The sequence below is a fragment of the Chelonia mydas genome, chromosome 8 (genome assembly GCF_015237465.2).
Source record: "Chelonia mydas isolate rCheMyd1 chromosome 8, rCheMyd1.pri.v2, whole genome shotgun sequence".
Classification (NCBI taxonomy): Eukaryota; Metazoa; Chordata; order Testudines; family Cheloniidae; genus Chelonia; species Chelonia mydas.
Genome location: NC_057854.1, coordinates 50219273 through 50243444, shown reverse-complemented (window position 1 = coordinate 50243444; position 24172 = coordinate 50219273). Strand labels below are relative to the sequence as shown.

At 45.7% G+C, this 24172-nt stretch overlaps 1 protein-coding gene across 4 annotated transcripts; it reads left to right on the top strand.

Moving 5' to 3' along the window:
• The first annotated feature begins 729 nt into the window (after nucleotides 1-729).
• Nucleotides 730-23966, top strand: LOC102944520 (quinone oxidoreductase-like protein 2). Of its 4 annotated transcripts, XM_037906387.2 has the most exons (11): nucleotides 747-877; nucleotides 1273-1302; nucleotides 2138-2294; nucleotides 4902-4998; nucleotides 7451-7509; nucleotides 7915-7980; nucleotides 8355-8464; nucleotides 11406-11487; nucleotides 13915-14096; nucleotides 14962-15190; nucleotides 19858-23966. In XM_037906387.2, the coding sequence occupies exons 1-11, from the start codon at nucleotides 807-809 to the stop codon at nucleotides 19924-19926; spliced, it is 1152 nt and encodes a 383-aa protein (XP_037762315.1). In that variant the 5' UTR covers nucleotides 747-806; the 3' UTR covers nucleotides 19927-23966. The 4 variants fall into 4 exon arrangements, with proteins under 4 accessions (XP_043376643.1, XP_037762316.1, XP_037762315.1 ...); XM_037906388.2 differs by lacking the exon at nucleotides 1273-1302 and having other exon boundaries at nucleotides 731-877; XM_043520707.1 differs by lacking the exon at nucleotides 7915-7980.
• The last annotated feature ends 206 nt before the right edge of the window (nucleotides 23967-24172 follow it).

Genomic DNA, 24172 nt, shown 5'->3' with positions numbered 1-24172 from the left:
GCAAAGGGTAGAAGCTGCCACCGAATTGCCGCCGTGACCGGAGGAGCTGCCACCCCTTTCGAACTGTCGCCCCAAGCTCCTGCTTGGAATGCTGGTGCCAGGAGCCGGCCCTGGCTGCGGACCGGACTTTTAATGACAACCCAGTCAGTGGTGCTGACCACAGCTGCCAGGGTCCCTTTTCCACCGGGTGTTCTGGTTGAAAACCGGATGCCTGGCAACCCTACAGCATTAGCGGGTGGCAAGCAAGGCAATTGCCCAGGTCCCATGCCATAGGGGGTCCCGCAATTAAGTTGCTCATGCTTCAGCTTTCTTCCCCACGCTCCAGGGAGTCTAACACCAGCCCTGCTCTCTGGGTTATTTTGACGGACCAGAAACCTGCTCGTGGTCCCCCAGGGGGCCCTGGGACCTCTGGTTGAGAACTGCTGAGTTAGCATATATGCAAAGTTTTGCCCCCCTCAAGTTAAGTCCGTTTCTCTCCTCCTTGCCTCTGACCCAGGGGAGAAGGCAGGGCCGGGGGCGCAGGGGACTTGGCGCTGCAAGGGGGGGTGGGGGACAGCCGCAGAGCAGGGGCCCGCTGCCCAGAGCCGGGGGTGCAGAGGCAGGGCTGGCTGGGATCCAGACTCGGCCCGAGGCAGGGCGCTCAGCGGGGGCGGTGCTGCCGGCGAGGGGGAACCCCGGAGAGGGGCGGGCGCTCCCGGGCCGCGGGAGGCGGGGACCGGACGGAGCTTCCCGCAGTCCCTGTTGGAGGCGCTCGGGGCGGTGTTCACTCCCCGGAAGCCAGCGCAGGGTGCCCGGCACGGAGGAGCATGACGGCGCCGCTGGCGGGGCTGCGCTGGGGCCTGGGGCCTGGCTGGCTGCTCCGGCTGAAGCGCTGCAGGTCCGAGCTCGGCTCCCCTTCCAGCGGCCCCGGGGCAGCCCCCTCTTCCCGCCGTGCGCCGCCCCGCCGGCTCCCCGCCCCCGCACCTCCCCGCTTCGGGACCCCGGCCCTGCCCCGACCCGCGCTCCCCCCGACCCCAGCCCTGAACCGACCCGCGCTCCCCCCAGGCGTGCCCTGCACCGCCTGTGCTCCCTTGGAGCCCCAGCTCTGCTCGCTCCCGCCCCTTCCTGAGCTCCCAGCCGCAATCCCCCCGCGAAGTTCCACCTCTCTGGGCGCACGCCTCCCATCCCGTGCAGAGAGCGGGGCAGTGCTGGGGCTTTCCTGCCGGGAGTGAGGGGCTAGGGCTGGGGGGTATACTGCTGTCAACTCTTGCAACATGTGGTTTGTTTTTAAAGGCGCTCAGCTCCTTGGGATCTCGGGATTAGGTGAGAAATCGCCGTTTTGCGCCTTTTCCCCTTAAAGTAAGTTTCTAGCTCTCCTGGTTGGGGAGAAAAGCTTGAAAACATGGCCCCAGAGCCCCTAAAGGCTCTGAACCCAGGAGACAAATAAAAAGACCCCCCGCCCCAATTTTTATACATGTATGTATGTGTGTATATATATATAATATATATATATATATATATATATATATAAATAAAATCTCATATTTTTTGAATGCTTGAGGTTTGGCAGCACTGCAGCTATTGCAGTGACAGGGTGACAAAGAAAATCTAGGAGTAGGCACATGGGAGACTTTGACACTGAGCAGAGGGCAGCCTCTTCTCCAGCAGGTAAGAAACCTTAGGTAACCCCAAGCACCCTTGTTTTAGGGACAAAAGGTGTTAAGAAATGGCAGTGGTTAAATTTCAGCACCTGCACCATACTTAACTCAAACCAGGGTGGTGGCGGCGGCGGCGGCTTATTTTTTGGGTTGTACCTAGAGCAACCTCATTGTAAGCTAGGCAGTGTACAAATATATAACCAAGAACAGTCCCTACCCCGGAGGTCTAAGTACTATTGGATCCAGTGTTACTGGAGTCTTTCATCAGCAGTAAACTTCTCTCGCACTTTGTTTTTAAAATTAAGTGTAATGCAAGCTCAACCACTTCATGGAGAGGTTATCGGCAGTCTCCTATGTATAGCCAGCAGTCCTTGCTGTATAAAATACTTTCAATGATATCTTTTATAACCAAAATGCTTTATGAAATGCAGCTACTTCTGGGGTGATAACTGGCTGGTACACAGCACAGTATAACGCTAGCGCATACTCTTTTGTTGCAGGAGCAGTGCTTCAGGTAAAGAGCTTCTGGGATTGTTCTCCCTGAACAATGACATCCTATTGCAGTCCTGCCGGAACTATCAAGCAGTGCTATGCACCGAGCTGACAAAGCCATTGATTATTAGGAACCTCCCATCCCCTTCTCTGCAGCCCCATGAGGTACTGGGATTGAGATGCGCAGAATTGCTGATTATTTCGAATAATCTAATGTCCCTTAGCTGGCAAACCCACCTACATCCTTGTGTCTCAGGCTCACAGCCTTGGAGTCCTATGCTAGTCCTCTTGGTTTCTTTCCCCTATGTCAGTGCTGTTGCTAAATCCTGCCAGTTTTTCCTCTTCAACATCTCTAAGATCTGCTCTTCCTCTTCACCATCTGTCCACCCCTGATTGTGCCCTGATCATCTCTCACCTCTAATTACAGCACCCGCCTCCTCACTTAGTCTCCCTCACTCTCTCCTCACTGTCACCCACAATCCAAAATTCATTTCCCCTCCTGGTTTTGGTCTGTCTTGTCCATTTACATTGCAAGCTCTTCAAAACAGGGACTGTTTGTACAGTGCCTTGCACAATGGAGCCTCTAGAGTCTACTGCAGTAATAATACAAAAATCTTTTCATCCGTAGAGCTCAACACACTTTACAAAGGAGTCAGTATCATTATCTCCCTTTTACATATGGGGAAACTGAGGCACATAGCGGTGAAATTGATTTGCCCAAAGTCACACAGCAGACTAGTGGCGGAGCTAGGATTAGAATGCAGAGCTCCTGAGTCCCAGTCTAGTGCTCCAGCCACTTGGCCACACTGCCTCCCTAAATAATAAGAGCTTTAGAGATGAAGGTTGTGTGCGGATTAGAAAGGAAATGAATTCAGTAAGAAAGAGGATGGTTTGGGACTTTAAAACAACCACTGGGTCAAAGGCTGAGTGACTTTAGTCGAGTCCCTTCCCGTCTGAGTCTCAGGTTCCCTGTCTGTAATATGGTGGCAATCCATACCTCACAGAGCTGGTGAGAGGCTTATTTTGTAGTAGTACTGCACTTTGATCAAGTAAAGCCCAAGTGCTAATTATCAGCACTGGGATGAGGTAAAACAAGGTGAAAATCCATAGTCCAGTGCTTAGTGCTTGTGTGTACACAAATAATATGTTATGTGAAGGCACAGAGAAGCCCATTGAAATGAACAGCGGATAACAAAACTGTGACAATCAGGGTCCAGACACCCCAGTGTCTGAAACCTAAAGAATAAGCAGCTGAATCAATTGATCGTATTGAATATTATTGTACTATAAAAGTGTATTGAGTGAGGTATCATATAAGAACTGGTGACACACTGGTCACGAGTAGCATTGCATGATGTGTACGGATGGTGTGTAAACAGTTACGTATGTGTGCTGGACATGTGTTCCTAAAATCTGTTCTGGGTCAGACTTGATAAATAAGTTTGTCCTAGAAAAAGGAAAGTTGTTTTGCTTGTTTGCCTATGTCTCCAGTGTAAACTGAGCAAGGTGATGTCAGAGACAATGAGTCAACAGCGGGGATGGGAAGTCAACAGGAGAAGACAAACAGTGGGGGAGAAGAACTTTCTGTGGGGTTACACTTCAGAGGAATACATTTCAAAGGTTTATTGGACTATAATAAGGAGAGAACTCCTTAGTTATCCATCACTTAGCCGGAAGGGCTAGAGATGTGGTAGCTTGATGTAAGTGAGAAAGCTGTTTAGGCAAAGATTGTGGCTTGCTATAGTTAAGTCTTGGATGCTAAAAAGCATGTTTTGTTTTGTTTTGTTTTGCTTGTAACCGTTTTCTGTTTGTTATCTCTGCTCTGTATCGCTTACATTCTTATATTCTTTATTAATAAACATATTCTTAGGTTTTACTATAAACCATCTCAGTGCTGTGTATTGAAGTGGAGCATGAATCTGAACAGGCTGGCGTTTATGCTGTCTCTTTGGAGGCAGTAAACTTAATCATTTCTGTGGGTGTCCAGTGAGAGGGACTGGACGCAACAGAGATGTCTCTGGGGAACTCAGGAACTGGGGTTTGCGGGATGTTCTCTGCAAGTCCAGGTTAAGATTGGCAGAGTCTCAAAGAGTTTGCTGGTGAGGTTGACGGACTCTTGTGGCAGGGTGCTGACACCCAGTCCAAGCTCCAGCAACACTGTCTTGCTGAGGAAGAAGTAACACTATGGCTGGCAGTTCTGGGTGTGCTGAGGAGAGTGTCAAAGAAACAAACTTGTTAAAAGAATAGTAAAGTAGTACATAATAGAAAAGTATTCTGAGATAGTAACTGCTGTTCAGTGGATGCCGTCATCCACCAAAAAACTTGGGGCCAACTCCTCCACTGGGTAAATCTGCATAGCTCCAATAAAATCAACAGAACTACCCTGGTTTATACCAGCTGAGGATCTGGTCTGTGCCTCAGAAAACATGGGAGTCTTTTGAGAGAGGGTTGGGTTCTGGCCTGGGACTAGAAGGACTGCGATTTGATTTCCTGCTCTGCCACAGACATCCTGTGTGGCCTTGGACAAGTCACTCAGCTTCGTTGTGCCTCAAGTCCCTGACTGTATAATGAGGATAATAGCCTTGCTCTCCCTCCAGGCGTGTTGGGAAGAGAAACGCATGATGGATTGTGAGGTGCTCAGATACTGTGGTAATGGGGACTGTGTAAGTCCCTGGGAAAGGGGAGAGCTGTTTTAAAATGCTACTGCAGTGAAGTCATCTATTTAAAATGTTTCTACTGCTGTTGCTTGAAAGGTTCCCTTCTCTCTTTCAGGTCAGGGTTGGCGTCCGTTACTGTGGAGTAAATTTTGCTGATATCTTGGCCTGTAAGGGTTTGTACCAAACGAAGCATTGTCTTCCATTCACCCCTGGTAAGTAGGAGACTGTCTGATCTGTGCAGGTTATAGAGTGACTAACTTTACTGTGTTTAATTCTGAGTGAATTTAGTGCTGGGGACAGATTGACAGCGCTGGGGAATAAAGCTGTCTAGCTATAGAATAGGTGCAGCGTAGCCTTTGATGAATTAAGAGAAATTGGGGTGGTGTTTTTTTGTGTCGTGGACACCCTGTCCATTAGGAACCAGGCTGAGACCTCCTCACTCATTTAATATAGGCAACTGAAGAGCCAGACGATGGAAACAAATTGTGGACATTTCTGACCTTGACTGGAGTCAGACCAACAGCCTTGAGGTGGATGTCTTCATGTCCTACTGACTTATTATAAGGAAGAAAATATTTAAATATGTTTTCCCAGACATTCCCAGGCACAAGGGGATTGGGATGGATTTTCCATTCTTAACACTTACTATTCTTTTGTCCTTCCACAAAAGAATGACCCACAGTAAGTGGGATGTATATTCGCCCAAGTGCTGCCTCCTTGTGGCTCTCAGTTTCTTGTCTTTGTATACTGTCATGCTGCTCCGGGGAAGGAAAACTCTCTGTGTGACCCTGCCTCCAATGCAGTGCTTAATATGTGCGAGGGCTTGCCAGGGCTGAGCCCTGGCACTTCTGGTCTTGCTGCATCAGTTATGAATGTAAAAAATTTGTTTGAGTCCCGGCACCTAATTGCTTGAGCCCCAGCACCTTTTTCATTACAAATTAAGCTCTGCCACAACCTTATGGTTAACCACATCCAGCTAACACATGTTTCGCACCTGTCATCTTTAAGTCAGGTTTAGCATCATATAAATTAAAATGTGCTAATTCTTCGCTGATGGATTTTCCTAGCATAGACAGGACCTCACTGTGGCCACAGTCTCTTATCACCTCTCAGTTATATAGACCTTTGTATTTTCAAAGCGCTGGGCAAAGCTTAACTAATTAATCCTCATGACGATGCTGGGTGAGAGGTTGATAAGTATAATGAAACGCACTTTACAGATGGGCACGGTGAGACACAGAGAGGCTATGTGCCTTGCCCAAGGTTGCTTGGCAACTCAAAGGGAGAACTGGGGTTAGAATTCAGGAATTCATAGCATCCACAATGCAGTCCAGGTTATTATGCTGCCCTTTAAAGCAGTGGCTCCCAACCTTTCCAGACTACTGTACCCCTTTCAGGAGTCGTACTTGTCTTGCGCACCCCCAAGTTTCACCTTACTTAAAAACTACTTGCTTGCAAAATCAGACATAAAAATACAAAACTGTCACAGCACCCTATTACCGAAAACTTGCTTACTTTCTCATTTTTACCGTATGATTATAAAATCAATTGGAATAGAAATATTGTACTTACATTTCAGTATATAGTATACAGAGCAGTATAAACAAGTCATTGTATGAAATTTTAGTTTGTACTGACTTCACTAGTGCTTTTTATGTAACTTGTTGTAAAACTAGGCAAATATCTAGATAAGTTGGTGTACCCCAAGAAAACCCCAGCGTAAACCCAGAGGTACACATACTCCTGGTTGAGAACCAGTGCTTTAAAGAATAATGTCTGCAGGGATCATTCTGTATAGTGTGCGTGGCTTTCTCCATGCTTGACATTCTAGGCATATGCCATCCCCTTGCTGAATTCCTCCTGCCTCCAACCACCGAACCTCCTGTTCTTGTAGCGGTGAACATGCAGCACCTCTGCTGTGTTTCTTTGCTGCACTAAAACCTTCAGGCTTGAATCTCCTTCAGCCCTTGCCAGCCTGGGAGCTGACAGTCCCACTGATGCCATAAGAACCCCTCTGAAGACAGACAGCCACGTAGCTTTTACTTTACAATAACTTTAGAAAAGTCCTTACTTCTACTCTTCCCCCCCCCCCCCCCCCCCCATTTACGCAGTACTGTTTTATCAGTCTGTGTTCCCACAGTGCCACCTTCTGGCCTCCTAGCAGCTTTGCTTCTAAATCTTCTCTAAAGCAGCCTTCGAATGCTGGCTATATCCCATATGTTATATGCAAACCTGTGCCATCATGGATAATCTGGTGATTGGTAATCTGGCAAATATGGTCATTTTCAGAGTTAAAAATCAAAGAGCAGCTGGACTCGGAGCATCTTTAGAGTGACAAGGTGGGTGAGGTCCGCATCTTTGATTGGACCAACTTCTGTTGGTGAGAGAGACAAGCCACCGAGCTTACACAGCTCTCCTTTGGCATTTCTGTCTTTTCCAAGTACTGCAATATCTTTGCCAGCCAGGGAGAGTAGAGCTGCCTGCATCTGCCACACGAGGCTAACTTTAGCTGAACTCACTGTCTCTCTGCTCTCCCCACCCCAGTCCAGAGTTGGAGTAGGTGAGAACCCCTAGATCCCATCTGCAGAGGACAGTGCTGAGTGCAGCTGGGGAAGTGGCCTGGTTCAGTGTTTGTGGGATGTGCATGACTTTCTCCTGCTTTAGGAATGGAGTTTTCAGGGATGGTGATGGAGACTGGAGCGAACGTCAGCACAGTGCAGGAGGTAAGTGAGATGTAGTGGTGCTGGGGTTAGGAACGGATTCCCAGTTGATCAGGGAGTATCGAGGATGCAGTGTGGGGGTACTGTTTAAGCCGTCCGCACTATAGTATCTGCAAAATTGTGAGCTCTGCTTGATGGGTTGGAGGTGTGTGCAGGAAGATGGTAGTATTTCAAGTCCCATCAGAGAGAGGAATAAGGATCTGGAAAAAGAAGCAAAGGTGGGAAGGGCGGGGAGGTATCTGATTAATGCAATTGCTGCCTGAACTGTTATCAGGTTTAGTTTGTGCTGCTCGGGTCCTTGGGTTCTTCTTGGGAAAGAAGGAAGATCAAAGACTTAATCCAAAGAGAGGGGTGAGATCAAGTGATTGTTCTCCTCCTAACGCCTGTCCACTGGTGCTTTTCCGGCAGGGAGACAGGGTAATTGGTGTGACTGGCACTAGTGCAATGGCTGAGGAGTGCATAGCTGATCAGAAGGTAACTACAATTTAAATATAAATGTGTCTTCCATTATTGCAAAAGGTTTTATGTCTCATGTTGTTTAGTTTTTGGCTCCTGTGAGATCTTCCAGTCTGTGCCTTTCTTTTTGATGTTTGTTCTCCTGCCCTCATTGCCATGAACTGGGGTTTGCTCTAGAGAATCCTCGAAAACGCAGAAAGGGCTGATGAGAAAAATTGCATTAAAACTTATTTGGATGAAATTAACGGTTTCACATAGTGTAATGTTTAGGACAGCTTGACAGCATGCTTCTGTATCATGTTCAAAGCGCTCACTAAAGCAGTTGGAAAAGACAGAATTTCATCCTCTATCCCTCTTCAGGATTAAGAATGTTGCTCTGTCTCCTCATGTAGATGCTGTGGCCAATCCCAGAAGGTGTTTCTTATGAAGAAGCTGCAGCATTGCCTGTGTCTTATGGCACAGCCATTTTGGCCCTGGATCATAGAGCACGCACGCAGCCAGGGTAAGTGATCAGAGGAGTCCAAAGCATAACATATGTCCAGCAGTAATGATACTTAGTCCCTGCAGAGTGCGCTTCATTTGCAAAAAATCAAACGTCATATCTCATAAATAGAGCTGGTTGCAATATTTTCAACAAAACCTTTTGGTCATTGGAATATACTGTTTTTGTCAAAGTCCAAATGTTTCATGGAGACCTACTGATTTTGATGGGAAAGCTTCTGAGATACAGGGTAGTCTTTCTGCTCACTTCTAGAGAGAGAGAGAGACCCCCCAGATCTGAAAACCTGACCTTTTCAATACAAAAAGGACATTTTTACATAATTCCGTTTCACAAAAATGCTTGAAGTGTTTTTGCTTGTGTTCTGTATGGGAACGAAAACAAATTTCAAAGTCTGGAAGGTTGTCACGAAACAGAATTATTCTCCAGCCAGCTATACTCCTAACATCTAATCTCCCATATTAGGCATACATCAAAATAATGTCGAGGCACTCAGTGAACTCATTAAGTATTATTATTGTTACTGCTTTGTAGATGGGGAAACAAAGACATAGAAGAGGTCTTGTGGCCAAGGTCATGCCGTATGTTAGTGGTGAAGCTGGGAATAACATCCAGGCATTCCCGGTTTCTAAACTCTGCTCAGATCACTAGATCAGGCTTCAGAGTAACAGCCATGTTAGTCTGTATTTGCAAAAAGAAAAGGAGTACTTGTGGCACCTTAGAGACTAACCAATTTATTTGAGCATAAGCTTTCGTGAGCTACAGCTCACTTCACAGGCACTTCACTGTAGCTCACGAAAGCTTATGCTCAAATAAATTGGTTAGTCTCTAAGGTGCCACAAGTACTCCTTTTCTTAGATCAGGCTGTCTTTTTGTCCCATGGGGAGTGAGGCTGCTGGTTTTCCCTGGCCCCTGATTCACAATGAGTTTGACAAGAGTGTAGTGGAAATTAATATGCATTGTGTGTATGGGTGAAGATGTGTGTTTTGTTAAGTGTCACTGTCCACACCAAGAGTGAGTACCACAAAGTAAACCAGAACTGGATGCTGGATCTGCCTTGAGGACATATGAAGCAATGCTTCTGAAAAAAGAAAAGACTCAGATCTGCATCCATTAGTATTTTATGGGAAAATACTAGGATAGAATAATAGCTGCTAGGAATAGAAATGACCTGTTCTGACAGCCAGCCCATCTCCCTACCCCTCCCAGCTGGGGAAGATCTATTCTTTACAGTGTATTTTCTAGTCCTTTGTCTAGTCCCAGGTGATGACATGTCTGCTGCTTCCCTTGGGAGATTATGCTGCTCTCTGGTTTTATCGGGTGAGCTCAGTGGAGGGCTCACTATGCTGGGCTTTGAGTCCCAGTTTTGTCTGTGGGGGCTGATTATAAGGGCAGTGATGCATGGTTCATTAGTGGAGGGGAGACCCTTCCAGGCTGACCTGGGACATGCTGGAGAGGCTTGGTGGTCTGGGAGTATGGAGGTATGAGGGGTCCTGGGTTCATATAGCGGGAAATCCATCACAGATATTGATGGTACCTTTACATTTATGGAGAAAGGATAGTTTCATGGTTAACACTGTGCTGGGACTCGGGAGACCTTAGGCTCAGTTTTTTTCTCTGCCACAGACTGACTGTGTCACCCTGGGCAAGTTACTTGATCTTTGTGCCTCTGTTTCCCCATCTGTAAAATGGGGCTCATTACCTATTTGAGAGGGATGTCATAAATAAATAATATTGACTGATGTATGGGAGGTGCTCAGATACTACGGTGATGGGGTCACTTCCCACACGGAAGATGGTCACTGTGAAAAGGCAATACACTAGTCAACAAATTGTGTATGTGTCACTTTAAAATTGTTCAATGCCCATAGCCTGCATGAGGGCTGCTTTTATAAACTCAAAGTACACAAACACATTGATAGCTTTTCAACAATTTAAAATTACATATTTTAAAAAGCATTTTATACCCTTGTGATGTTCTTGGCAAAAACCTGCTGAACAGAGGGATTTTTATAAGCCCCAGATACCACTGCATATTGCTGTGAAATAGCTGGTAGGGTTGGGCTGTATCCCATTCAGGCAAATTGTGTCCAAGTCCAACCTGTTGTTTAGCTGAAAATTAGCCTTCCTGCCCAATATCAGTGCATGCCATGCATTGCTCTGCTAATTTATCCTAAGACAACAGCTCTCCTGTTGGATAAGTAGGCTTGTACTGTTACAGGCAGGTTTTAAGGGAAACATTGGTCCCTGTGGGAGCAAAGGAGCCTGGCTGGGAATTTTTTTACTTCTGGATTGGGATTTGGAAGTGCAGCAAGTGCTCTGTGGAGACTTTAGGGTGTGTATGTGAAATAGGGAGAACAAAGCCAGAGAGAGAATTGACTTGTCTACATTGACACAGGAAGTCCGTGGCAGAGCTAAGAACAGCATCCAGAGCCAACTCTTGTGCCTTAACAGAAAAACCGTCCTCTCCCCGCAGTGTAGGTAACTATACATTCCTGCCCCAACTCTGCAAACAGCACAGTTTGCTGTTACACCTGAACTGGAGTAAATGTATATCTACTTGTATAGTAATTGAAAACATGCAGATATTCTCTTATCAGATCACTTCACTTTGGAATGTAAAAGATTCACACTCGATGGGGGATACGGTGACGCATTTCATCTGGGTATGAATTGGTGTTTGGGAAAAGTCAAGCTCTCCTTACTCATGCCTTTGGGAAAGATTCTGGGAAAGAGAATACCATTGAAGATGTGGAAAATTCTTACTACTGAAATGGATCATGGGGTAAAATCAATTGCTGGAGTCTTTTTAAGCTGATCAAGGAGATCTTTCATCTTCAAGACAAATGGGAAACTGTGTATTATTAGCAGGCAGGCACGCAATGCACTGCTTTTCTGTTGTGGAGGGAAGCTCTGTTTATTTCAGTCTCTGTCTCTGTCTCAGGGAAACGGTTTTAGTGACAGCAGCTGCTGGGGCCACGGGGCTTGCTGCTATCGATGTAGCTGCTAATGTTCTCAAGGCAAAGGTATGTCCCTTTTTTCTAATGAATCTGTATTCTACGTGTGTCCCAATGTAGTAATGAGTGTGCCTTCTATAGCATGTTCCATCTGAGCATTCAAAGACCTTTCCAAACACTAATGAATTAAGTTTCACAAAGTAGGCAAGTATTATTCTCCATTTTCAAGATGTGCGTACTAAAAAGGATGTAGATGTTGGGAGTTGCCCAAGGTGTCCCAATGAATTATCGGTAGAGTAGGGAATAGAACCCAGGAGATTTGTAAAGTCAGAGGGGCTGGTAATCCAGTAAACCAGACTCCATCTCTGAGGCTCCATCTCTCAAACACAGCACACACACTAATGCACTTTCCCCTCATGAAACACCTGCCTTCCCTGTGCTCCTGCTAGGGGCTCCGCTGTGGAGCCCCATAATTTCCCTTGATTCTTTCCAGTGCAGAATTGAGCTCTTATCCAAGTGGGAGATAGAGGGGGAATGTTTTCAAAGGTGCCCAAGTGACTTAGGCTCCTGAGTCCCATTTTAAAAAGTGATTTAGGTGCTTACAGGCCTAATTCATTTTGAGAGTCAATGGGACTTAGGCTCCCAAGCCACTGGGTCATTTTGAAAATTTCAGCCTTTAGATTTGAACCAATGTAGATCTAAGGGATAATAGCGTTTGATGTTTATGGGAATAAGAATTTATTCCAACCATCACAGTATAAATCGGGTTAGGAAATAGTATGCTGTTAGGGTTTTTAAAAGAGAGGCTTTTTTTTTTTTTAAGTAGAACACCCCTCAGTAAAAAGAACTGCACAAAGTGACAAGGCAGAAATAACTCCAGTTCAAATTGTTATGCCAATAAAATAAAAACCAGCAGGATCTTATTAAAGGGAATAAGGCAAAATGCCACATTTATGGTGAATACAGAAAGAATCATAGTAAGCAGTTAGTTTTAGCTATAACATTCCATTCAATTTCATATTTAGTCACACATTCATTCATACACACACACACAGGTTCTGCAAGGTTGTTATCATAGTTACCAGTCTTAGAGTTGCTCGTGCCAAGCCACTGGCCAGGTGGCCTGGACACGAGGAGGGAGCAGGGCCTTGTCAGATGCACATCTGATGCTCCTGGAAGTTGGTTTGCAGAATCAGACCACAAAGCTCTGTTTCTAGAGTCCATTTTTATAGGAATTTATTCCTATGCCAGTCTATGGGAATTAGTTCATCATGCTGTTGCTGAATCAATCAGCAGATGGCACATTCCTGATGGCTCCGTGTTGGTCTTCGGTTCTCCCATCCTTGAGGCTGTTGGGTGGATTCCAGTCTGCCCTCCGGGGGTCCTCTGGTTGTTTCCACTTTACGCCTTCTTCGGCCGATGGACACTGGATTCTTAGGCTGGCATCTCCCTGATCATTCAGTTATTATCCACACCAAGCATCCATCCACATACATCCTCTATCTCTATTTTAATCACAGTTGTTAACAAAGCGAGATAAAGGGAGTCTCTGTGTGCTGTTTCTGTTGTTACAAAGTATTGCTTTGAGAACTGACTCTGTCTTAGGATATACTAACACAATTAGCAGCTTGCAAGTTTCACACAGAGAGGGAGAGAAACAGTAAAAGCAAGAGACCAAAAACCAAGAGACCTCTTAATTAGTAATACCCTGGAATTTAAACTATGGGGAATCAAACTTATTTGTGATTTTAATACAGAACTTCTTTAATATGATCCAACAAAATGGTTTGTTGTGCGTGATAGTGCTCCCACAAAGCACAGAGTCTGACTGGAGAAATCTGGAGCAAGTAATTCAGCGGCTGGTAGTCTCCCCTCTGAGTGAAATCCTAGCATGTTGCTAGGGATGGAAAACTCCTCCAAATGCACTGGGGTATGTTAAAAATCCGGTGGCGCATTTGGTAAGAGTACTAGGCTTAAACCCAGACCAGGGACCAGTTTGGGTAAATGCAGTCTCTCTCTAAATTCCCCTGAAGTTTCAATTGCAGATGGGACTGGTCTTCTCTTTCTGCCTTAAGTTGTTATATAGTGCTGCTGTGCATTGTCCAACAGCTGCTGCGTTCCATCCCAGCAGTGGTTGTTCTTCAGTGAATGGTACAGTGATATAGATACAGTTTGTACATCATTTTAAATTTGTAAAGCATTTTTGGGGACATTGAATAGAAGATACATTACTATGGAGCTTTTATTTAAGTTATTGGTACTGTAACAGATTATGATAACATGCTAAAGCACCTATTGTATCACTCTGAGCAGAGATGCCTTTATTATTTTATTTTATTTTATTTGCATTATCATAGTGCTTAGGAGCCTCAGACCCCATTGTGCTAGGGTGCTGTACAAACACAGAACTAAAAGACAGTCCCTGCCTCAGAGAGCTCATGCTGTCTTCCACCATGAAAGATCAGACTGTAACACTCGCTCCTCCTTTGTTTTCAGGTGATAGCAGCAGCTGGAAGTGATTACAAATGCAACCTGGCTCTGCAGAAGGGTGCAGCCCACAGCGTGAATTACACCCAAGGGAGCCTAAAGGAGGGGGTGAAGAAACTTACAGATAACAGAGGGGTCAATGTAGTTCTTGATGCCGTTGGAGGGGACATCTTCAAGGAGGCATTACATAGGTGCGTTGAAATACGATTCCGTTGCGTTCTGAGTGACGTGCATCAGGGGTATGAAATGTGTGGTCTCCTGGGACCCTCCCTCTGCATGCTTCACAAGTATCCAGTTGAAACTGCAAGGGAATGTAGGGAGCCACCAGAATGTAATTCTGCAAGCTGGAGTTTGGATATAGCACCCAATCTTGCTCTTTACTGACCACAGATATTTAGGGCCTTGATTTTTTTTCACATGTAATCAGAAAGAGGGGTGCCACTTAGTGCCACACTGGGGCGTTGGTTGAGTACTGACTGGGAGAAAGTGTCTCTGATTAATTAGCAGAACCAGTTCGTGGAGAGCCAGTTTCCCTAGGGGGCCCCATGCAAGTACTACTAGAGCTGAGGTTCTGAAGCTTAATAAAGAGATCATTCTGTGGGTAACCCTCACTGGCAATCGCAGTATGTACCTGTGTGAAATATAGTAACTGCTCACCTGGAAAAGTAACAGTAGGAAAATATTTAATGTGTTTTCACCTGTCCTTAATGCCATGTAAAAGCTAGAAACAACATGGATCAGTCAGCATCATGTGACCAGTCAGCTCTCTGAAGGCCACCAGCAAGTGCTCAAACTTGGAAATGGTTGGCCCAGATGCTCCCCTTTTAGTTGACAAATTCTGATGAGATCCTACCTGCAGATGGTGTAGTGGCAAAGTCCTCTCTTCACTGAGCTAAAACCCTAGTGTTGAGTTTGAGACAGTGTTTCATTAAGGACCAAACTCTGGTCCCAATGAAGAAGAGGCACCCCTCTCCCCCTTTTCCCCAGTGGGATCACAATTTTACCCTATGCTTGCTCTTCCTCATTAAATACATCTCCTTTCCCTCCCCTTTGCAGTTTGGCTTGGGAGGGCAGGATTGTGGTGGTGGGTTTTGCTGGAGGAGCAATCCCCTCTGTCCCAGCCAACCTGCTGCTTCTGAAGAACGTGTCTGCCTTGGGAGTGTTCTGGGGTCGATACCGGGAAGAGGACTTTCCTGTTTTTTCGTCATCCCTCTCCTCTGCTCTTTGGTACTGCCAGGAAAGACGGATCCAACCTCATGTAGGAGCGGTCTTCAAACTGGAAGAGGTAAAGTGCTGCCCAAGATGACACTCGCTGGCAGGATTCACAGTTCTCTGAGAGAGGCTGAATAGAAGGAAGAAGCTGTCTAATCTGGTGGGCTGCTATCAGCACTTCCCTGGGGAATGGGAAGGCCCAAAGCTTGAGCCCCTGTACAAGGGCGCTGGAACAATTTGTATAGTGGGGATGCTGAGAGCCATTGAACCAAACTGTAAACCCTATAAACCCTGAAATGGAAACCACTTCAAGCCAGGGGATGCAGCGTCCTCCCCACCCCCCTCGTTCCAGCACCTATGCCCCGTACCTCTTAGGGAGGGAAAAATATGAGTTACAACTAGGAGACACGTAGGTTTGATCTATGCCTCAGAACTAACTCTAAACTCCGGTATCTGCCAAGAACCTGTCATCACTACAGGAAGTAAATGCTGCTGTTGATTAAATTAAAACCTTGGCATGTATATTTTCATAAACTGTGATGACCTTATGCAGTGTCGAGCTCTCAGGATTGCTTTGTTTAGAGTAAAGTTTTGCGTCTGAGTGAATTTTGTGTGTGGTGAATGCCCTCTGATTCATACAAAAAACCCTCCAGTTTCAAACACGGCACAGAACCCCGGTTCCTTAAGAAATCCCTTTTTTTTTTTTTCTCCTTCATTCTAGTGTTATTGGCTTTAAATGTCTCCAATATGTATGATGATTATTTAGTATTTATGTTTTGGAAGTGCCAGGTTGGGCCCCCCTTGTGCTAGCCGTGGTACAGACCTGTAAAAATGACAGCTCCTTTCACAAAGACCTTACAACTTAAGAGTCAGTAATACAATGGGGTAAAGTTGTTTGTTTTTTTTAAAGGTGAATTGGGAGATGCAGCTATGTCTTAATTTACATCTTTCATCTTGCATCTTAATTTACATCTTTCACTCTGGGAGCCATTAGAGCAGTGTTTTTCCACCTGGAGTCCGGGGCCCCCTGGGGGCCGCTAGCAGGTTTCAGGGGTCCTCCAAGCATGGTCAGCGTTAGAGTCGCCAGGGCCCAGGGCAGAAAGCCGAAGCCTCACCGCATAGGGTTGAAGCCTGGGGCTGAAGCCGAAGCCTGAGCAATGTAGCTTTGTGGGGGCCCCTGTGGCGTGGAGCCCCAGGCAATTGCCCTGCTTGGTAACACTGGCCCTAGCTTTTATATGCAGAAAAACAGTTATTGTGGCACAGGTGGATCATGGAGTTTTTAATAGCATGTTGGGGTGGGGGTGCGGGCTCAGAAGGAAAAAGCTTGAGAACCCCTGCATTAGAGGAGTCAGAATTACACGCTGGTTAGTAATTTTCTGGCATTTCAGTTCCTGGATAATGGAAGTGCCATGAGATGGTCAGCTCTTGTGTTATTTCAGCCTCATAAATGGATCCCTGAGGCAAAAAGCCCACAAAGAGCAAATTCCAATACAAATGCTGAGCTGTTTGTTCCTCCAGAACAAACTGCACTGCAGTGATGTCTTGCTCAGGTCACCCAGAACTGGGAGCCACTCGGTCACCGCTCTGCCTCAGCAAGAGTGAGCTTTGCTACTGATAAGCCATGTGCCAGCTCCCTGGTGTGCCAGCTTGTCTGCCTTGCCAGCAAACTCTTCAGGACTCTGCCAGTCCAAACCTTGCCTTGCTGGTCAGTCGGTGAGCCTGAGTTCCGCAGAGACATCCTTCGACACTGTTCAGTCCCTCTCATAGAAGTTGTTAAGTTCGCTGCCTCCAGAAAGACAGAGCATACAGCAGCCTGTTAGATTAGCTGAAGATTTAAACTTCACTTCACTACACAGCACTGAGATGGTTTTGTAATAAAACAAGAATGTTTATTAACAAAGGACATAGGTTTAAATGATTTCAAGTAAGAGTGAAAGAAACATGAAAAGTTACAAACAAAACACACTTTCTAGTGACTAAAACTTCAGCAAGTTACAATCTTTTGCAAAGCAGGTTTCGCACCTATAGTCAGTTCTTAGAGACTTCAACTCCCTCGGTTGAGGGATCTGCTTTTCTCTGACATGAAGAGTTCTGGCCTTTTGTGTCCCTCTGGTGATGGATGCCAAAAATTTTTACTGTTTCGGCGTATATTTTCCAAAGTCCATCGTCTCTGTTTCAAGAGGCAGGAAGGCTTCCTGGGGGTACAGCCTCTATCCACTGCCCTGATTGTTTAGTAATCATCTCCCCCATTTGCTAGTTTGATGGCTTTGTTTACCTTCCATGTAAATATACTTCCATTGTTTCTGGCCTCGTCTTGCTCAATTTACACTGGTGACACAGTCAAGTGGCTGAAACACATTCTTTTGTCTCGGACAGGCTGGGCTTATGCACTGTTTCCCAGCCACGTGCTACGAACATATTTCCAGCACACATCTATAATTCTTTATACACTGCCTGTACATACACCACGCAATAATATTAATGACCAGTATGTTATAAGTTTGAGTATGATGCCTTACATGACACCTCTTAGATATAGATTATGATAACAGTATGTTGGAGCAATGAGTGTGTCAGGCCTGATGTGAGTTACAGTGTGGTGGGCCCTCTGCCAGTTGGCATTCAGGGGCTCCCTGGGTCACGACTACCACCTGTTGTACTTTAGAGTAACAATCTGATTGTATTTAAATTCCACTATTCATAGCGTCACACATATAATTACATCTCAAACCTAAAGAGCATGTTAGCCACCTAAACCAGACATCTGCGCCTCATAGATGATGGGCCAGTGGCAACAAGACTGACCAGGAAACTCTGGGAAATGCAACTAGCAATAACAGTCTCTGATATTTTCAGTGTCAGACTTTGCAGAGACCAATCTGAGTAACATTCTTTTGAGCTGATTAGAAAGCACCAGGTACCCTGGGGGCCATTCTGGCCAAACTCCTTAGCATGATGAACGAAACTGGTACTGACTCTGTCTTCACCTTGCAGTAGTTGAAAATGGCTGATAGAAATAGTTAGGCCAAAGATAGAGAAATTAACCCACCCAGTAAAGGATTAAGCTTTTGAGTGTCTCTAATGCTACCCCATGGTGAGTGGGTAGGGAAATTTGATCTCTGTAAATTTCCATTTTTTTGTGGGTAATGATTTTAATTGAGATATGCATGTGGGTAAAGAAGTACATGGTTCTGTGGTTGTGACCAAAAGCATCCCTGTATTCACATGCTACGCACCCTTGTAATAATCTTTGTACAAAATATACCTTGTGGGGTATCACTGGAAAACTAATAACTCGCTGGTCAATATTATCATGATGAAATGTATGTAGCAACATTCTATGTAAAGTAATGACATCCCCCTGTCTGACATTATTAGCACATGTTCACTCCCACGCAGCCTAGGCAACGGTTGTTAAGCAGATCTGTCCTAAACAAGGAATGTGTATTTATCTCAATTTATAGATAAGTAGTAAACAGAGTCCTCAAGACAGTAAGAGGGGGAAATGGCAGGCCACAAAGCAAATTTTCACTTCAGCAAACACAGGAGAGGAGAAAAAAGACATGGAGCCTCCTTCACCACGAGCTTCTGTGTCACCTTCTTTACTGCATGAATAAACTTTACTTTGAAGGGTAACCTTCAGAAGACTCTGCTTCAAAGGTTCACTGGACTATCAAGAAAGGGGCAGAGAACCTCAAGTTCTCTCTCTTTCACTTAAGAAGACAAAGGCCCCAGCGCCTCTGGGTCTTGGAGAGAGATCCTGACGAAGGAAAGGGTCAGTTCCCATCTTGCTGGAAGGGGAAGTGGACGGGGGGTCAGAGAGGCCATTTTGAACAAAACCTTGAACCGAAACTTGCTAGATTAGTTTTAAATGTTTAGTTGTGTTTTCACTTTTATTTGCTTTTACCCATTTCTAACTTCATCTCTTATACTTGATAGGACTTTAAATGAATTCTTTTGTTAACAAACTTCTTATTTTTTAATCTAAACCCATCCAGTGCTGTGTGTAAATAGAACTGTTTGGTAACTCCAGTTAAAGTAGCAAACTGTTGAATATTGACTCTTCACAGGAGCAGCGAATCTTAATATCCGGACTGTCCAGGAGAGGGCTGGACAGTGCAGAACAAAGTTTTGTGGGGAAACTCAGGACTGGTAGTGTGTTGGGGTCACCCTGCAGGTAGTAACCGAGGCTAGTGGAAGCCAGAGTGTGATTGGTGTGTTGCTGACAGGCTGCTGGGGTTGGGGCTGCTTGGCCAGGGCTGCAGCTATGCACAGACATTCAGGGTGTGACTTGCATGCTGTTTGTGGGCAGCCCAGGTTGGGAGCTACAACAGCAAAGCATCATGAGGCAGCCAAGGTTATGACACAGCCCCTCGCTGGCCTGGATTGCACTCTGGAATGTGACAGTGGTGAAGTCACTACGTCAGATTTTTAAAGTGTTCCAACCTGCCCTCTAAAACTGCCTCTGAAATCCTTGTGCATAGTCGTTTTTCCTGCATGCACAAATCCAAGTTTTCATGTGCCCCAAATCTTTATACACAAAAAAAGTGCAGGGGGATTTTTAAAGGGCAATCATAAAAATTTGGCCAAATACATCTGTCTCAAGAAATTACTGTAGAGAATGCAAATTAAGATGGCTACAGTAGCAACTAACAGTTGCAGGAGTGTGTGTGTGTGTGTGTGTGTGTGTGTACACGTACATGCCCTTTCGTATAAACAACTGAGGTTTTGTGCTTGCAGGTGAATGAAGCCTTTAGCCGTGTAACCCAGCGCAAGTCAACAGGAAAGGTTGTCATCTCAATGAAATAAATCAGCCTGTTTCCTCAGAACACAGCCCCTGCTGCTGTTGGACTAATCAGCAGAATCACCCTTCTGGCTTATGGATGCAGACAGCCAAGTTGCATCTACCCTGTGATTTCTTTCATGATTCGTCTACCACCACCAGTAATGTAGAGGGATATGGGCTCCTGCTTAGGTTTAAATGACATGATGATATAAATACTTGCGCCCGTTGCTAGCATTGGTGGAGTTGCACTGGTGCTAGACAAACAGTGCCAGGAGTCCTAGGGGAGACAAGGTTTCACTGTGACGGGAAGAGGGAGAATAGATGCAGAGCAGTGCAATTAATACAAACGTAAACCAGACTCTCTTTAAAGGAATCACCATTGGGAAATCTTAAGTCTCCCACTGTGAGCAGTGTGTGCTCTGTATAATATACCCATAACATCCTTGTGTCCCTAGAACAGGGCTTCTCAGACTCTTTTTCCATAGTGTGGTTCACCTTTTAACAGAGGTTTTTATGTTGGAAACGTCTCCCGCTTCTGCTGGCGGTTGTGCAGACCCCATCTCTCACATTTATGGTTGCACAGACTGCTTCCTTTCTATTGGTGATGACCTAGTATCTTAGGGTATGTCTGCATTACAGTCAGACACCTGCGGCTGGCCCGTGTCAGCTGACTCAGGCTCGCAGGGCTGTTCAATTGTGGTGTAGACTTTCCAGCATCAGCTGCAGGGTCCTCGAGCCTGGGCTCCAGCCTAAGCCTGAATGTCTACACCGCAATTAAGCAGCCCCTTAGCCCAAGTCAGCTGGCACAGACTAGCCATGAGTTTTTAATTGCAGTCAGAGCCTTTGTGTCAACCACAGTCATGACTTTCCTCATGTGACCTTTCCACATAAGCAAAATGGTTTTTAGCTTCTTGTAATGCAGTTTAAGAGCTGGAAGTGAGGAGGGGAATTAGTGCCGTGAGGCCAGTCAGTGCTCCACCCACCACAGTCTGAGAGGAGCTGCCCTTGGTGGTGATAGAGCAGCACTGCTGTATGTAGCCATTACAAAACAGTCAGCTAGAACCAGGCAGCTTGGGCTGAGGGGTGGAGTTGAAATGAGGAGACATGAAAAACCATGAGGTGAGGGCACAGTTTTTGCAACAGTGTAACCAGCCATTGGTCCATATCACCTGTTGACCTGCCTTAAGCAGAACCAAACGACCCACCAGTAATTGCTGTACCCAGCCACTTGCATGTGGGACGAAAGACTTCATCCCTGACTCCTGTGTCAGCTTAGCTTGGTCCCCAGAGGTGTAATTATACGGATGGTGACCTTGGTGAGCGTGGCTGCGAACAGGAGAGACTTCAGTCTAAGACACTGTTAACAAGCACCATTGGCTCTCTCGAGCCTGCCTGAAAAGAGCTGGACCCATGACGTCCTGCAGAACGCTCTCTGGTAGAACTGTTTGATGAGACAGTACCTGAATTCCCCCACGCTGTTGCTTGCTGCTCTGACTTGCAGTCCAAATCCGTACGCCTCTGAACTTCCGTCAGACTAGAGCGCTTTCTAAATGTACAATAAACCTTTTGGTTTTCTTAACATGGCTTTGCTGCAGCTATGGAGACCAGGCTCCCTTGCTCTTATCTTTGCTGCTGTGGAGCGATGAGCAGCTACCCTGGCTTCTGTCCAGTAATTTGGAGGAGCCCGTAAAAGTCTTTCACCCCTTAAAAACATGACTGATTTCTCAGATTGCCACCAGCTTTCTGCTGCAGGAGGCTGGGGTCTTGGTTGCTTGTTAGTGTCCTACATAGTTGTGAAGAGTTCTGAAAAGGACAGCTTGTTGAAATAAGCTTCAGACTAGGTGGTCCTAATGGTCCCTTCTAACCTTAGAGTCTGTGAATCTAAGCTGTGGGACTGGAGGCCACAAACATAAAAATGGCCATACTGGGTCAGACCAAAGGTCCATCTAGTCCAGTATCCTGTCTTCTGACAGTGGCCAGTGCCAGGTGCTTCAGAGGGAATGAACAGAACAAGTAAACATCAAGTGATCCATCTCCTGTTGCCCATTCCTAGCTTCTGGCAAACAGAGACTATGGACACCATCGCTGTTCATCCTGGCTAATAGCCATTGATGGACCTATCCTCCATGGATTTATCTAGTTCTTTTTTGAACCCTGTTATAGTCTTGGCCTTCACAACATCCTCTGGCAAGGAGTTCCACAGTTTGACTGTGTGTTGTAGGAAGAAATACTTCCTTTTGTTTGTTTTAAACCTGCTGCCTTTGATGTGCTTTGTGTGCATTCTGCTTACAGCACTTACAAACATTCATTGTTACACCATCAGTGCATGGTAGCTAAATATGATCCACTTTAGAGATGCAGAAACCACAGCCTCAGTGCAGCCAAGCAAGGAAGCCCATGCTTAATTCCATGTATGCTCTTGAAGTTAATAGGACCACTTCAGTTACGCATCTGCTTAGGTGCTTTGCTGAATCAGAGCCTGTGTCTGTTTCAGAGCTGACATTAGAACAGAGGAGTTCTGTGGACTTGCTCCCATGCTTAGTCTACTTAATGGCGCTGCCTCTTGGGCTGTTGAGTTGCCCTCATACACATCACAATGGCTGCTCCTCAGAGGAAGGAGCTAGCTCAGCAGCAGCCAGCTGCTGGGAAGGGAGTTGGTGGCGATGGCAGCAGCCAGGGCAGCACTGCCTCCTCTCCCCAGGTCATTAATTGGTTCTGGGTCCTCCCAGAAACTGAGGGAGTAGGGCCTCAGGGTTTCAGCAACCCCAAAGGCCTTGCGCGGGGGGCTGTGTGTGTCGGGGGCGTGGGGGTTGGAGTGAACCTCCATGATATTAGGATAAATCAGTGCCCGACTTGAAGTTAGACAAATTTAGACTGGGAATGGCTCAAACATTTTTAGCAGCAACAGGGACTATCCATCATTGGAACAATTTACCAAGGCTGCCAGTGATTCCCTGTCACTGGCAGTTTTTAAATCAAGATGGGGTATTTTTCTGAGAGAGATGCTGTCTTTCATACAGGAAGTATTTCTGGGAAGCTCTATGGTCTGTGTTATACAGGAAGCCAGACTAGATGATTCCAGTGGTCCCGTCTGACCTTGGAATCTGTGGCTATTTTCAGAGACCTTTTCAAAGAAAAAGGACAAACTATTTTTAAATAAAAGATGAGATTAGCTATGATGTTTCTAATCCATGGGGGGGGGGAGAAGAAGGGGCTAAAGGCTGGCTCTACTTTGTCTCCCTCCTGCAGTTCTTGACTGGATAGGTGGAAGTGAATTATTTTGTATTAATTCTGATCATTTTTGCAAGTCTCTTGATCCTTGAAAAGAATTAGCGAGGTGTCCCACATGGGGGAAGTGAAACTGGGGATTAGGAGAATGTTTGGGATTCACTGAGCGAAGACAGCAGCACCAAGCTCCAGTGTGAGAAAACAAAGTCCAGTGATATTGTTGCAGGAGGCTTGGTGGCAAAGTCGATAACTCAACTAGTTTTTCATCTCTGGAGCCCTGGGTTCAAATCCCACTTAAATGAAATGAACTTTCCCCCACTGCATCGTTGTGAATTTCGAATCAAGAGGAGCCCAGGATTAGCAATACAGGGCTGCCCTGCAATTCAGAGCTGTGTTGCATCTATAGAAGTGTATGGAGACTCAGCACTGGAATCACAGGGTGCTGCATCAAGGCTGAGTTGTATAGGAAGGTAATACTATGTCTGTCTCGAGCCAGTGCTGTTAGCCTTTTGCTTCCATTAGCCCCAAATTCAAATAAATCTAGTTCTGTGATTAAACCTTTATGGGGCACAACAGTTCTCCCTCTCTTTCCTATTTCTTCCAAAAGCTGACCAAACACAATGGGTATCCGGACTCTTAATTAACTCTTTATAATGACTGTAAATTTCATTACTGTACATGTGTTTGTCACATGCCTTGAATCAAAATATTTTAAGGAGAGAAATGAAAGAAGAAATTTTTTTCCCATGTGTGAATTTGCCAAGAACTGAATTAATTATTTTTGTACAGTTGGTCTTAATTGTAAAGATAATAGAAATAAAGAATTAAAATGTTACTATTGGCAAAAGGCCCCTTTCTGAAGAGTTGTTGTAATGTTTTACAGTAGAATTAAAGTGGTTCTGCGTTGAGTTATTAAGATAGGTGATATTAGTGTAGTTTATAGTTGGAGACTGCATAGTATGAGTCCTGATCCTGCAATCTGATCCACAAGGGTGGGCGGCTGAGTCTGTGCGGAACCCCCTTGACTTCAGTGGCCCTGCT